We start from the raw sequence: 13,920 nt of genomic DNA on the forward strand, positions 1-13,920 counted from the left end.
AAATAAGGAAGTGGGGAGGAAAAAAAAAAACTTTGACCATGTCTAGTAGTGAGTAATACTAACCACTTATCAGCCATCTGCACCAGCTAACAGGTGTTAAGTCTGGAAATGCCAGCCTTGATACACCCCGGAAGAGTGAGCTCAAGTCTTCCATCAACACACAGATGAGAAAACTGGACTGGATCACTATCAGTCATGTGTTGTGTTTATTAAGCGTGTAGCTGTCATTTTATTCTCTATTAAGCATTTTACACTTGAGGGAACTCAAAACACAAATGATATCATGGTAAGTAAACAGAAAGTTCTCACATAAACTAAGATCTGCCACACACCGAGCAATATATTAACACTTGATAGTTGAATTCCCCCAAGTATATAATGTTTAAAAGCAGAAACTTTGATATCCTTACATCTGAATCAAGGCTCACTCAAAAAAAAAGATAGCTGACAAACTTGGTTACAGGTACTCGACCAGATGTGACCAGTGTAAAATGACCTCACATAATCAGAGTATTGTGACTAATATAAAGGAGGGCATGGAGCTGAACCTGTTGTCACTTTGATATGAGGTATTTAACCAGGGCCAGGTTACACAGGAAGAACTGTATCGGCACACAAACCTGGCAGGATTAAGGAAATGGGGGGGGGGGGGGGGGGGGTAAAAAGATCCCTGTGGGGGGTACGGTGACGTTACACCACAGAGCGTATCACGGTGGGGTGGAAAAGGTGGGAGGCAAAAGGGAAAAAAGGGGGGCCCGAGGAAGAAAAACAGGTCCCACTGAGCTACCGTGCAGGCGCCAGCAAAGACAGCACGGGTGGAAGGGCGGAGGGGAGTGGTATTGGGGGGGAGGGAGGTGGACTACCCTGGTGAAACTCTCAACAGATGCGTGAAGCCCTTGTCAGCATTCCTGCTAGGTAACGCAAGGTCAGGAGCAAGCAGGAAGACAATATGAGGACTATTTGGGCTCCCTGAGCGCCAGATGTGTTTTAATAAGACGGCTGCCCTCCGAGCTAATAAGGTCAGCCTCTGGCTCCAGCCAGACGAGCAAACAAGTAGACTCTTGGCAGGAATTCAGCTCCAGCTTGGCACAGCCTCCCTTTCTGTTTCCTGCCTTGCTCGCTCGCTCACTCACTCGCTCGCTTTCTCTGACTCTTACAAGCTGGGGAGACTGAGGGAGGCCAACTCATGGCTCTATGTGTGTGTGCGTGTGTGTGCGCATGTGTGCGTGTGTGTGTGATTCCGACACACACACACCCCTTTTATTAGACACTTCCTTTTTTTCTGCAAGAAGAGGGGGACTGCTTCGTAAAACACGGAGCCTTTGACAACATCTGTGCCTGGATTGTGCACTTTCTTGCATACGCATAGACACGCACATGCAAGTGCACACACATGAAGGGGGGTGAGCTATGACACTGTTTTCCATGAGAGCAAAAAAGCTGATAATAAATGTGTTTCAAAAAAAGAACCCCCCCCCCCCAAAAAAAAACAGAACCAATAAATCGTTCTCCTCTAGAGAGGAAACAAAAAAGGCAGCTCCGGCGCCAGTGAGATTGGCTCGCACCGCACTGGAACACAGACGAAAAGAGGCAAAGAATGAAGGGGAGGGGGAAGATTTAAAGTTGACAATGAGAGAACTAATTAAGAACCAGGCAAAGTTAGGAAAGTCAAAAAGCAAAGCCCGGGAGAGCGTCTGTTTACACGAGCCAAAACCGAAGAGTTGATATCGTAAAAACAACATCTCGTTCTTATTTTGAATAGTTGCAGATGCAAAATGCATAACCATTGTTCTCACCAAGGTAGCGTGGGGGAAAAGCTGATGTCATCATCTGCCTCACACGACACTCTCCCATCAAACAGAGCCTAATGGCGCTTGCACTTCTCAAATATTTACCTCAAGCTTGGGCCACAGAATCATACACACACGAGAGCCCCATCACAAACACGCACACGGCTCGCACCTATGTCTCTTATTCACCTACATGCCAGCAAGTACCGAAATATGTGGGAGAAATAAGGGGAAAAGCGACCTTCCTCTTCTAATGCTGGCAGACAGAGGCTCAATGTAATTTGAGACAACCTCAACACAGAGAGCCCGAGGTCACAAGGTCAGCAGGCCTGATCACAGAGTCATGTATGTGCACAGAGAGGACCTCCTCATGTTGCTCACTCACACACACACACACACACACACACACACGTTCCCACAGTTTCAGAAGATGCACGGGTAGACGTACGGCGGCTTCTAAAGCAATGCTGTCAGTCGGGTTTTACAGGCTATCATGGAGACCCAACAGGAACACAGCTGAGTAATGCAGCGGTAAGCACCTGCCAGCCGGGCAACACCCCGTAAAAACAAGTCGATGTCTACAAACTGACGAAAGGTGTGAGCAGGGGGAGTCATGTTTGATCTGATCGATATAAATGCTCCACAACACTCTTGTACATAAATCGTGCTGTGCAGCGAGGGCGAGGCCAAAACCTGCTACACTGGGGGAGAAGAAAAAAAAACGCTGTGTTGAACCTACTCAAAAGTGTTTGCAGCAAAATTCACATAAACCAGGCAAAGTTCACAGCTGACTACACACTCCACAAGTAATAAAATGATAATGGAATACAGAAACGGACGGGATATTTGTTTTGCTGCAGGTGAATGATTTGAGTTTGGCTTTAATTTCATGGAGAGGAGATGGGCTCAAAAAGATATTGACTATCATATTTGAAAATAACTTAGACCAAGCATCTAATTTAGGGGTTGAACCTGTTTTTGTTAGATGCAGAAATACAATTCCCTAACTGGCTATCATTACGTTTTTCTAGTAGGTCACTTGGGCTAAGTCGGTGGATCACCTTTTGGAGACTCGGGCCTTTTTTTCACTTTGATCGGAATTGCTCAATTTTCTCTTATTCACGCCAATGGTCAGCATGTGTGTACCTCACTTACTTGTCCTCACTTACTGAGCATACTCGTCTAGGCAATAAAGCCGGCGTGATCACAGAGTCTGACCTTGACAGATGAATTCATCAGCGGGCTGCTAAGTTACCCAACCTATGACCCCTCACTTCCTGCTCCAGGAGCTTCAGGCGGATATGAATTCTCTTCACCTGTCTCCTCTGTGTTCTGTTTGATGAGACACTCGTGCGCGTTTGAAGTGGCTTTCAAAAAGATATGCGAGAGGCCACAGAGGCCATGTCATACAAGAGAGGTCTCCTTTAACATCACGGGAATAATACATGTTGATTGGGGTCGCAATTTCAATGACTGCATGAATGAAGAGGACTAGCTGCAGTTACTATAGCAACTTGCACAAAGGATTAATGTTTAGCACAAAACACACTTTTCATGTGTTACACTGATACTGCTACATACTCAAAAAGGCCTCCTACAGGTAACAATTGACAACAGAATACAGACACACGCGGCTTTTTGTTCCATTCTGTTCCCAACAATATTCAATGATGCCGAACTTAGTAAAGTGCACTTAAAAGCCTAACCAGAAAAATAAAAACGCATTAGAAAAGGTGGAACATAAAAACACTTTCAATGTTGCCCAAAAAATAATTATTGCTTAATTGTGGAGATCCTGTTTAGGAAAACAGGACTGGACTACAAAGTACAGGAGGACATTTTACAAAATGAAAAATAGGTAGTTGTGAGTCAGAGATTGTGACTTGAGTCATTGTGAATTGACTGGAATCGACTCAAGTCACCGATTTGATGACTTGCGACTCAGCTTGGCATAAAGAAAAACCTAGAGACTTGATTGGGACTCGGGTGCTGGTGACTTGGGACTAGAATTTGGACATGGACACAATTTGATCATGGAAAAACAGATTCCTGAAAGGTTTTGTCCGATTACGTTTGACTTTAGCAGTTTAGTTGTTATGGTAATGTAGTGACGTGAACTAATTTGAAAGAAAAGTCGTCGAGATCAATAAGCGGTCAGAAAAAAAAAAGAGTAAAGTGAGCACATTATCCCTTGAAACGACACGTTTGTGATTATTCTGCTTTGCAAAGTGTTACATTATGGCGCCTCCACCAGACTGACCACGTCATCACTCTTATATGCCCCCTTATGAGATGTGAGAGCAGCAGCAGGGATGCTGCAGACACAAGCATGTGTGTGCGTGCGTGCGTGCGCGCGTACCTGAGTGTGTATGCAATCCCAAGCAAGCATGTGTGTGAAACAGATGGGAGGAAAAAGAAATAAGAGAGGGGTAAAAGGAGAATAGCGACAGCAAGTCTGCCATTGCCTGTGTGGATGTGTGTGTGTTGACTAGGGGGGTTGGAGGGGGCTACAAGAGGGAGTAGTGTGGTTAGGCATCCAGAGTCACTGAACATTTTTCTGGCAGGCACTCGCTATGCTCCTGGCCGCTTGCCCGGCTCTGAAGCAAACTTAAACAAACTCCTGTTGCAGCCATCTGCTGGGCCCGCGGGATAAATCACAGCACTGCTCCACTCTGTAGCGCTCAGCCACACCACTATCAAGTTACCGTGTTAGCGGCCGCACACACACACACACTTTCACACGAACGCACGGGCAGACGCACTCACACCAAACTACGCGTCAGCCTGGAGCCAGGGCCTGCCATGGGGCTCACACCACCAGGAGAGGCCAGCAACATGTGGCCCCACTAATACCACAGGGAGAGATGAAGCGGAAGGGGGGAGGGAGGGAGGTCGAGAGAGGGGGGGGGAGAGGCAAAAGGGGACAAAAGATTGGATGAGGAGGCAAAAAAAAAGAGATGGTGGCGGGGAAAGTGCGAGAAGCGAGTGAGGAGAATCCCTCCGACAGCAGCCGTGATGCGTCAAGAGCTATTTTTATGACGCCCTGTGGAAGAGAAGAGTAACATAAAAACATATTGAAGCCTCCTGCCTGTGCTTCCCAAACAACTTGAGCTTTTATAATTTATGTCAATTAGGGAGGGAAACTTTGGTTTTTCTTGCTATATCATGTTTACACTGAGCTGTCAACAATCTACCTCTGATCCTGCCACTATTTATCTGATGCATGTTAAGGTCGACTCGACCCAAGACGATGTGAAATCACGTCCTCCTATACAAGCTGCATTACAGCGGCCTTGAACGACAAACCAAAATCGTTTACTATCATATGCGGCAACTATCTGTCGTGCAGATGGACACACTGTATTCGTGTAGTTCTGATTCATGGTGCAGTCATGTCAGTGGGAAACATGCACCAATGGAAACAATTCTCATAACAAGAATAATCTGATAATGAAAACCTGCAAGCAAGTACACGCAAACAAATGAAATTTGGTAAACAAGTCTTGAATAATTTGCAGTAATTTGTCCAGAGTTGCTCCGAAACGTGATGGCTTCTTCCACAGTCCCTGCGCAACCTTCTATTTAATTATTTTTTAGATGTATAGTGGCGTAATGCTAACACATAACTGGAAACACCATTGCATGGCGCACAAATAGAATCTTGGTGGCAGCATTTTAAAGCTTTAGGCAACGGCAGTTTCACACAAACACTGCAGCAACACATGTAGACTGACAATAAAACAGTAATCAGATTGTTCATTTTTCTTGTTTTTGGGGGGGACAGATTAATGGCATGTCCGTTTATTTCAAGCGGAAAGGTGTGCAGCGGTATGCAAAGCTAAGTGGAGAGCTTTTTGATCACGAGGTTTGAAATCCTAAAGCTGGGCCTAAGCTAGGATTTTAAAAGAGCTGTTTTTAACATGCAACCCACACAAAACTAAGAACTGAAATTATCACACAGTCTCAAAGGACAACTTATCGCTTTACGCTGTGTCTTTGGGTATCTATTTAATTCACTTTGTGCAGGCCCAGTGATTGAAAAAGGCCTTGGGTTTGAAAAATTAAGTAACCCAATTTGAATCGCATGAGATCATTGTCAGAAATTCCCTGAAATACAACTTGGAATCAACCCCGATTCCGTCAAGCGAGACGGCCTCAAATGTCTTAATTTATACAGCGTCTTAAGAAAGACTAAACAGCTTTGTAGCCTTGGGAAAAGCACTTATTTAGCAGTAATTATTTTGCTGGGGACTATTCTGGACTCTGAAAGAGGTCATTGGGTCTGATGAGTGCAGCCTGACCTTGTGTGATGGGTTCTGTCAGGGTAAAATGCACGTGATGCAAGGCTCCGAGCGTAACGTCATAATCTGGTTTTCCACAGTCGGCTAGCTATCATTTCAAACAAAACAAAACAGATGAGGATTCCTGATGACCTGACATTACCAAAGGTTATGATATTACTTTATTCCCTGACGGCATTAACATATTAAAACGACAACCACAAGATCGATCATTCGAAATGCTTCAAGGTGAATGAGACATGATTCTGAAAATGTGATAAGCACACAGTGTGCAGACTAAGAACAAAAAAAAAAGGTTGTCATGGCCTCTTCTGAAACCGCACACTACATTCTGACATCTAGCTCAGCCCAAAACCTCCCTGCTCTGTCGGTCATACTTCCCAGCTGTCCTGGAGCCTGCTGGAGCAGACTATCAGAGACCAGGTGGTCGGTCTGTACGAGGGGGCAGCGAGGTCACGGCCAGAAGGGATGCTAATGGATGGAGCGCGTCATCCAAGAAAGGAATGACATCTTGAGCCAAAATAATATCCCTGAAGATGACCGCTGCAGATAATTATCTGTCCTCTGATTGGCTGACAGAAAGAAAGTAAACACATCTAACGTCTGGTCGCTTGGAGCCAGTGCGCTGACTGCCAAGTATATTTAGTCCACTACGTGCTATTTGGGACTCCAGCCGACATCTACAGTTATCCTGACAGCAGGGTGACATCTTCTTTCATCCATTTTAAGATGTCACTGGTAAGCATGAATGACAAAAAAGGGACGACTAATGCAAAAAACTGAACAAAAACATGGAAAACCAGAGGAAGAGTATAGAAAGCTGTGATAACAGCTAGAACATATGTTACATGTTAAAAATAGCAGTGATAGTGGCTACTGTGTGACCACGCACATACACACACGTGCACGCACACAACCGGCCTGACACACTGACAGCTGTGGCACAATCCAGCTGCATTTGCGAGCACAAGAGCAAACACCTGCCAGCGCTGCCGACCACCTGGCAGACGCACGTGTGCACAAACACACTTGCAGCTGTTGTGAATTGAGATGCAGATCAAAGATTATATATTTTGCTTGTGCGAGCGAGCACGCGTGTGCGTGTGTGTTTGTGTGTCACGGCAGGTTTGCATACATGTGTACGTGTTATGGCGAGAAGGCAGCTGGAGGAGGACCAAGAGCTGTAGTTTCTTTGCACTCTGTTCTCTGTAATTACGCCAGTTAAAGCTGGTTTACTACTGTAAAATGCAGACTATGCCTTTTAGAGGGAGCGCTGCTTTAAGTTAAAGCATGACCACACCTCCAAATGCACCATGCGGGGCTCCCTATGCAATACTAGATATATCCAAATGAGGAATGCACCGATACCACTTTTTTTAGACCAAGTGTGAGTACAAGTTCCTACTGTACATTTGTGTACTCGCCGACACCAAGTTCCGATACCTTAAGAAAAGACAACCCCAGAATTGTCTTTGTTCTGTGCAGCCCAATTGGTCAAAACACAGTATTCTGATTATTGTCTAATTTGTGGAATATGAATTAAACAGGCAAAATTCACCTATTTTTATCCATCTCAGGGTGCGGCCATTTTGCCATTTGCTGTCAACAATGTGCTCTAATTCTTGATCCTTGTAGTACTAATGTGAACTTGATATGAAGAAGATAACAATGTCTGGCTTAAATTAATAGCAAACACATTTGAGGTTTTTGTGTGGCCCTTAACAGCTGCTCCACTTTATCACGTGACCCCCTTGGGAAAATTAACTATGCTACAGGATGAAAAGGTCAATATTTCCCAGATACAACTGACATCCTGGCCCTAAAGGCTTTGACGTCGAGCCCCTGAACATCAGTTTGATGCCATTGTCTGGCCATGATTTCTAATGCCAGGGGGGAAAACACAACAAGCCAAGAGCAGCAGTGTGACATGCTAATTCTTTATTCAGCCTTTGCTCTCAATGGCATTCCTTTCTGTGGCAACAGGAAGTGAGGAAACATCTCAGCTGGACTTCCTTGATTCAATCTCAATGATCTCGCTCGAGTACGTTATCGCTCACGCTTTCCAGGAAGTTGAATTTTTTTTAAATATAGGATGATAAATGTAATTTCACTTCCAACTTAAGCAGCATCTCTAATTAAAACAATTGGAATTCTGCAATTTACACTGAAAAAACGTTCATTAGTTACTTCATTAGTATGATCATGCAAATTAATAAGTAGAATGAAACAAAAACTACTGAGCGAATTTCCAGAAAACATGAAAGAGGGGTGTGGCCAAGGGTGAAGACAAAACATTTGGCCAAACAGGATAAAATTGTGGATCCGGGGATTTGTCCAACAGCCCACTTCACAATTAAAACAGTGTCACACATGCCTTTCTGCCATGGCACCTGCCACGTGGTATCGGTGTAGTAGTATTGGAACTTTTTTTTTTATTATTATTCAAACTGAATGTGATCTGGACAAATAGACTGCCGGATGCATACAGAACGTGAGTGATTAAAGAAAAGAAGGAATATAATTAATGACAGCATGATTAATTTCTCTGAACGCAATTTTAAGCCCTTTAATCCCCCCTTGCAGCCCTCAATTTTTCTCTTCTCTTTTACTTCCAATTGTTCACGCTAGCTAATTTGTTTATATCCCATTTCAGCTTCACTTCCTGATCCCATGTGCAATTTTGACTTCCCCCTCATTTTACCGCTCCGCTGTAAATCTCACTTGGCGGTGCTGTGAGAAGGCTGGCATGATTTTACCCTCGAAACAGGATACCAGACCAGCAGTGACAACACGCTCGCATACTTCGTGACAGGTTAGGTCTCAGCCATCCATTATATCCTGCTTACATATGCTCTAGAGAGCAAAAGTCATTCAGAGCCGTACATCAACGTGTGATAGAGCACCCCTGGTTCCATATGGCAATAAAATGTTCACGGGTTCATGACTGGCTCTTTAGACAGCTGATTGAGCTGTATACAGAAGGATGATTTGAGACTACTTTTTAGGAGACAACGAAAGAAGGTCGTGTCAGTGAAAAAGCATTTGCTTGTAATTTGTTGCCGTATGGAACCATCGAACCTTGGTTTTAGAAAGAACCACTAAAAATGGATGCCTCTAAAAATCCTATGCCAAAGAACCGCATGCTTAAACAACAGTCTTCTGACCCATAACAATTAAAACAAATGAGTAAAAACTAATTTTATTCATTGATTCCAAAAAATAAATTGGAAAAACTCCACTAACATGTTTTTGTGGGGGCGGGGGGACATTAGGCAGAAAATATAGATGTAGTGAAGTGAACATTTTGAATATGAATCTTATTAAATCACATCACACAGTACAAGTTGTTAAAAACCTTGTGTAACAAAGCATGATACAAAGGGACAAAGCAAAGCACCTGTCCCCTGCAGCCCTCACAAACACACGCACACTTACGCACACACATACATGCACACACTTCCCAAAAGAGACAATGTCACAGGCCAAAAGGAGCTGTGCCACCTGCAGCTAGCTCCGTCCAAAATGATCACCCGAAACCTTTCCACCCATGACACTTGTCCCGCCACACCTCAGTCTCATGGGCGAAAGCCGGTCCCATAATTAGACTCTATATTAAGAGAAGCCCCTATGAGCTCATCTCATAACGTGTGACAGCATGACCAGACCAACAACAACAAAAATAAGCAAGTGATTACACCACCAGTAAAGTCCAGTCGTGGCTATTTGTTGAAACGTGCTCCCTATCTGTTGGACGCCTCCAAAGAAAGTGCAAAACTGCCGCTATCTTAAGGGACCGATAGCGAATGAGGTGGACAGCTCCCGACAGCTGGCGTGAGCGCGCTTCCATTTTGAGATTGCCGAGTGCGAATGGCATCCACAGATGTTTGTCTTATGTCCTGCGAGGCTGCACATTCGGTAACTGTTTGCATGAGCGAGCGGTTCGCGGGGCCAACTGGCGGGTCTGAAGGCTCCTTGGCGCTTCATTAAAACATCACAAGCCCTTGTACAGCCCCACTGGCTCCCATTTGCATTCTCCACCCCGAGTTTTAAAACAGCAGGACGGGAATTTTACAAGTTTTACGGATGGGAGAGTGACATTAAAACATGGTAAGAAATGAGCACCAGAGTGAAATAGGATAGATTTATTATTTTTAAGAAGACATCTATTGATGATTGTTTCTTGAGAAGCACATCTGAATTGCTCAACCAACAATTCCCCTCATTTCATTCAGGACTCTTTGTTCGATCTTCTGCCCTCTGGGAAGAGGTACAGGAGCCTGCGCTCCCGCACCACCAGACTCAACAACAGCTTCATACTCCAGGCTGTTAGGATCCTGAACTCGATTGCACACAAATGGCTGTCATTGGCAGCAAAGGCCTCTCCACAGTATCTTAACATCTATTGTTTTAAAGAGTGATACCATTCTTGGTAGAGGAACTTACTATATAATTACTCGGTTTGGCAACACAAGCACTTGACATGACAGCATGAGTTTGACAGCGATTCAGTTATGCAAGATGTCAACATTATCCCCATGTGAAACCATAAGGGCACACAAGGATAAACGCATTGTGCACACAGTGTGGGAAAATTAGGAAGCAAAAAAGCCTAATTCAATAAGACAAGCCGCCTTCATTGCATGATGAAATCGAAATACGCAACAACCAACCTGTTGTCCAGGCTGTGGGGAGGTTAATTGCAGTTCTTCTCTCTGGCCATCTGAGGCCCCGTGTCGCGGCCGCTCCCTGTCCTGCTGTGCGCTCCAGCCCACCTGGACCACGGATTTACAATCCATACACGAGCCAACTATCAGCCTCCTCCCATCATCTACCAGGAGGGTGCCAGCGCTGCGTGGCGCATAGAGGAAAACAGGGAGCCGCGCCACAGTGACCGTGCACATCCGCCCTTGCCTGCGCTGCTCCTGCCTGCAGAAGAAGCACACAAAGGCCTCACAGGTGTACTGGCGGGCCCAAGGAGAGCTGGATGGTCCGGAGGTGGATGATGTAGAGGGTGCGGCGGGGCCCGGGCCTTTGCTCTCATGTTGGGCCCACTGACTGTGCAGATCGTGGTAGCAGAGAGCGCAAACGGACACCAGGCCTGTGGCGTCAACTGGCTTGGCTCGAGGAGCAGGTGGGTGCACCGTGAGGAAGGGGAAGAAAGGCTCCTTCTCACCGCAACGTCCAGGCGGATTGACATGAAGCTGGAACTCGCATCCGGGAGACAACTCCGATCCACACAAGTAGCACACCGACACGGAGCTCTCAGAAGAAACACCCGTACGGGAACGAATAGCTCCAAACCCTTCAATGGCCATGACCGAATGATACCTGACCAGGAAGGAGCTGAGAGAGGTGATGAGGTCCTCGTTGAGACAAAGGTGATAAGCACTCCAGATGTCCTCCAGGATTAAAAGGCACTGAGAGCAGCAGCGCACACGGCCATTCCTCATCGGTTGGGCATTGGGTGGGCAGGGGAGCATGTTGATGAAAGGAAAAAACATCACCCCGCGAGATTTACCGACGCCGGCCTGCGCGTGCACCACTTTATCGGCGCCGCACTCATTGCCGCACAGAAAACACGCCTCACGAGGACCTCTAGTGTCGCACGCCGTTGCCTGAATGATTTTGTCCTGCTGGGACGCGGCGGCTGGGTTGAGCGGGACGACATAAAGGCGTTGAAGCACGGGAACGTCCGCCTGTTGGAAGTTGTGCCATTGCTGCATGAGTGAGGCGTGACAACTGCCGCACACCAGTGTCACACCTGCTGGGCTGATGGGTGATGCACCTGGAGGGGGGCTGTGCAGCCACAGGAAAGGAAAGAAAGGTTCCCCTTGTGCCTTTTCTTGCTTTTGAACGCTGACTTTATAACTTCCACCAGGACTGAGTTCAGTGCCGCAGATAAAGCAAGCGCGTCCCTCTGCGTTTGACTCTGCATTGCGGTGCAATTGTGCTACTTTTCTGGTCAAAAGGTCACCACGATGTTTGACAGTTTTACGACCTCGCACGTCCCTGTCTTCATCACTTGTGATGTTAATCTCATCCTCATCCGAGTTGCTGCCTCTCGGAATATCCCGATTACATTTAGAGTTGACGATGGAGGTGGGATGAGGATAGCCGGGTGAGGCGCAGCTGTTGTCGGGTCCTCGCTGGATGTGACGCGGATCAGGGTGTCTCGCGTTGGCCTCGCCCAGCCATGACCTGTGGCGGATAATGACCCCGTTGTCCTGCACAGGTGCATTGGGGAGGTGGTTGTCATTGCACCGCTGAGGCACACTCTCCTGAAACTTGGCCAAAGAATATGATGACTGACACACATTATTCATCATTTTAGGTGCGCGTCTCGTAGGCGTCAAGCTTTCCGGTTTGGGTGACCCCTGCGCACCATAGACCCCAACCGTATACCGGGGGAGCGTCCTTGGGGAGTCTGGGCTGTTTTTAACACTGCTTTTCCGATTCCCATCTCTCTGCGATTTAGCCGCTGCTCTCGGGCACTTGTCTTTACTCACACCACCCCTGTCCACCACATCCATCTCCTGATCTGACATGTTGTCAGAGAAGGATGAGAAGTCCGACTCCGCGCCCCCGTCGTAGTTGTGGCTACCGGTGCTGATCCTCCGCTCCAGCTCGTAGGAGATATTCCACTCCTGGGGAACCCGGCGAGAGTCACACTGATAGGGTCGCTTCAGCCAGTACATGCGCTTCTCGATGGGCGTCCCGCTCCTCTCAAAGGAGTTCCACTGCTCCGCAAGGAAGCAGTGACACACAGCGCACACCAGCGCGTGACCCTCCGGGCTCAGCTCGCTCGCACCCGGAGCTGGCTCCTGGTTCTGAAGGAACGGGAAAAAGGGGTAGCGTTCCTTTTGATATGTCACTTGCAATCTCAGCTCCTTCCCTGCCGTGACTCCGCTGCCACATATAAAACAGTGCACTATTCCCCCCAAGCCGTTGCGGTCAGCCCTGGAAGTGTTGACCGGCAAAGGGCTATCCTCGTCGGGCATAGCCGCAGCCATGAGTCGGTGTTTCCGAGATAAGAGCCCCACTTCCTTGTCACGGGAGGAATGCATTGCGTGGAAAAAAAAAAAAAAGAACCGACACAAGGCTACATGGTATATGTCCTCCTCAAGCTTCCTCGCTTATCTCCAAGTTAAGCAATGCATTTCAGTCCGGTAGATAAGAGTCCATTGAAACTGCAACAGCGTGCAGCAAAAGCAGCAAAGCGATGACTTTTATATCCCACGGATAAATCCACTTTAGCGAGACAACAATCCACGCATTCTGAAGTTTCTAATCCATATGTTTTTTCACACGGGAGGTCCAGGAGGGACATGACAGCGGAACCGTGCGGGGTTGCGACTCAGCCTCCCCGGCGAACTTTTGCAGCCTTGCCTCCGCTCAGCAAAGTTTTGCTGCAAACCCGCTCACACTGTACTCAGCGCCATCCCAGACCCACGGCACCCGGTATGACACCCCCAAAGGAAACCCCCCGACACACACACACGACCCCCGTCTCTCGGAGAGCCTCCCCCGCATTTATGATTCGGGAGATTGAGCGCAAACACTGGAGCACGCTCCCCAAATGCGTCAACACACGCAGCATGCACGGGACTTCCACGGAACGTGCGTGATTCCCTTCGAATGGGAAGTCGCTTTTCCGTGACTTATGTGGATCTTAAGTGGGAGAACCCTGAGAAACCTGAGAGAACAGTAAACATGTATTATTATTATCATTATTATTATTTTTTAATTATTATTATTATTAATTATATTATTATTATTAATTATATTATGATTATGATTAATGACGCGTGCTTTGAGGTTATTCTTTCCCA

At 46.7% G+C, this 13,920-nt stretch overlaps 1 protein-coding gene across 1 annotated transcript in view; it reads right to left on the bottom strand.

Moving 5' to 3' along the window:
• The window catches only part of gse1b (Gse1 coiled-coil protein b), a 137,194-nt gene extending 123,561 nt beyond the window's left edge, over positions 1-13,633 (bottom strand). Inside the window, exon 1 of the mRNA XM_061277037.1 lies at positions 10,762-13,633. Within this exon, the coding sequence (XP_061133021.1) occupies positions 10,762-13,155 (2,394 nt within the window). The 5' untranslated portion in view covers positions 13,156-13,633. The remainder of the gene's footprint in view (positions 1-10,761) is intronic.
• Positions 13,634-13,920: the final 287 nt, after the last annotated feature.

Source organism: Syngnathus typhle, linkage group LG4 (assembly GCF_033458585.1).
Source record: "Syngnathus typhle isolate RoL2023-S1 ecotype Sweden linkage group LG4, RoL_Styp_1.0, whole genome shotgun sequence".
Lineage (NCBI taxonomy): Eukaryota > Metazoa > Chordata > Actinopteri > Syngnathiformes > Syngnathidae > Syngnathus > Syngnathus typhle.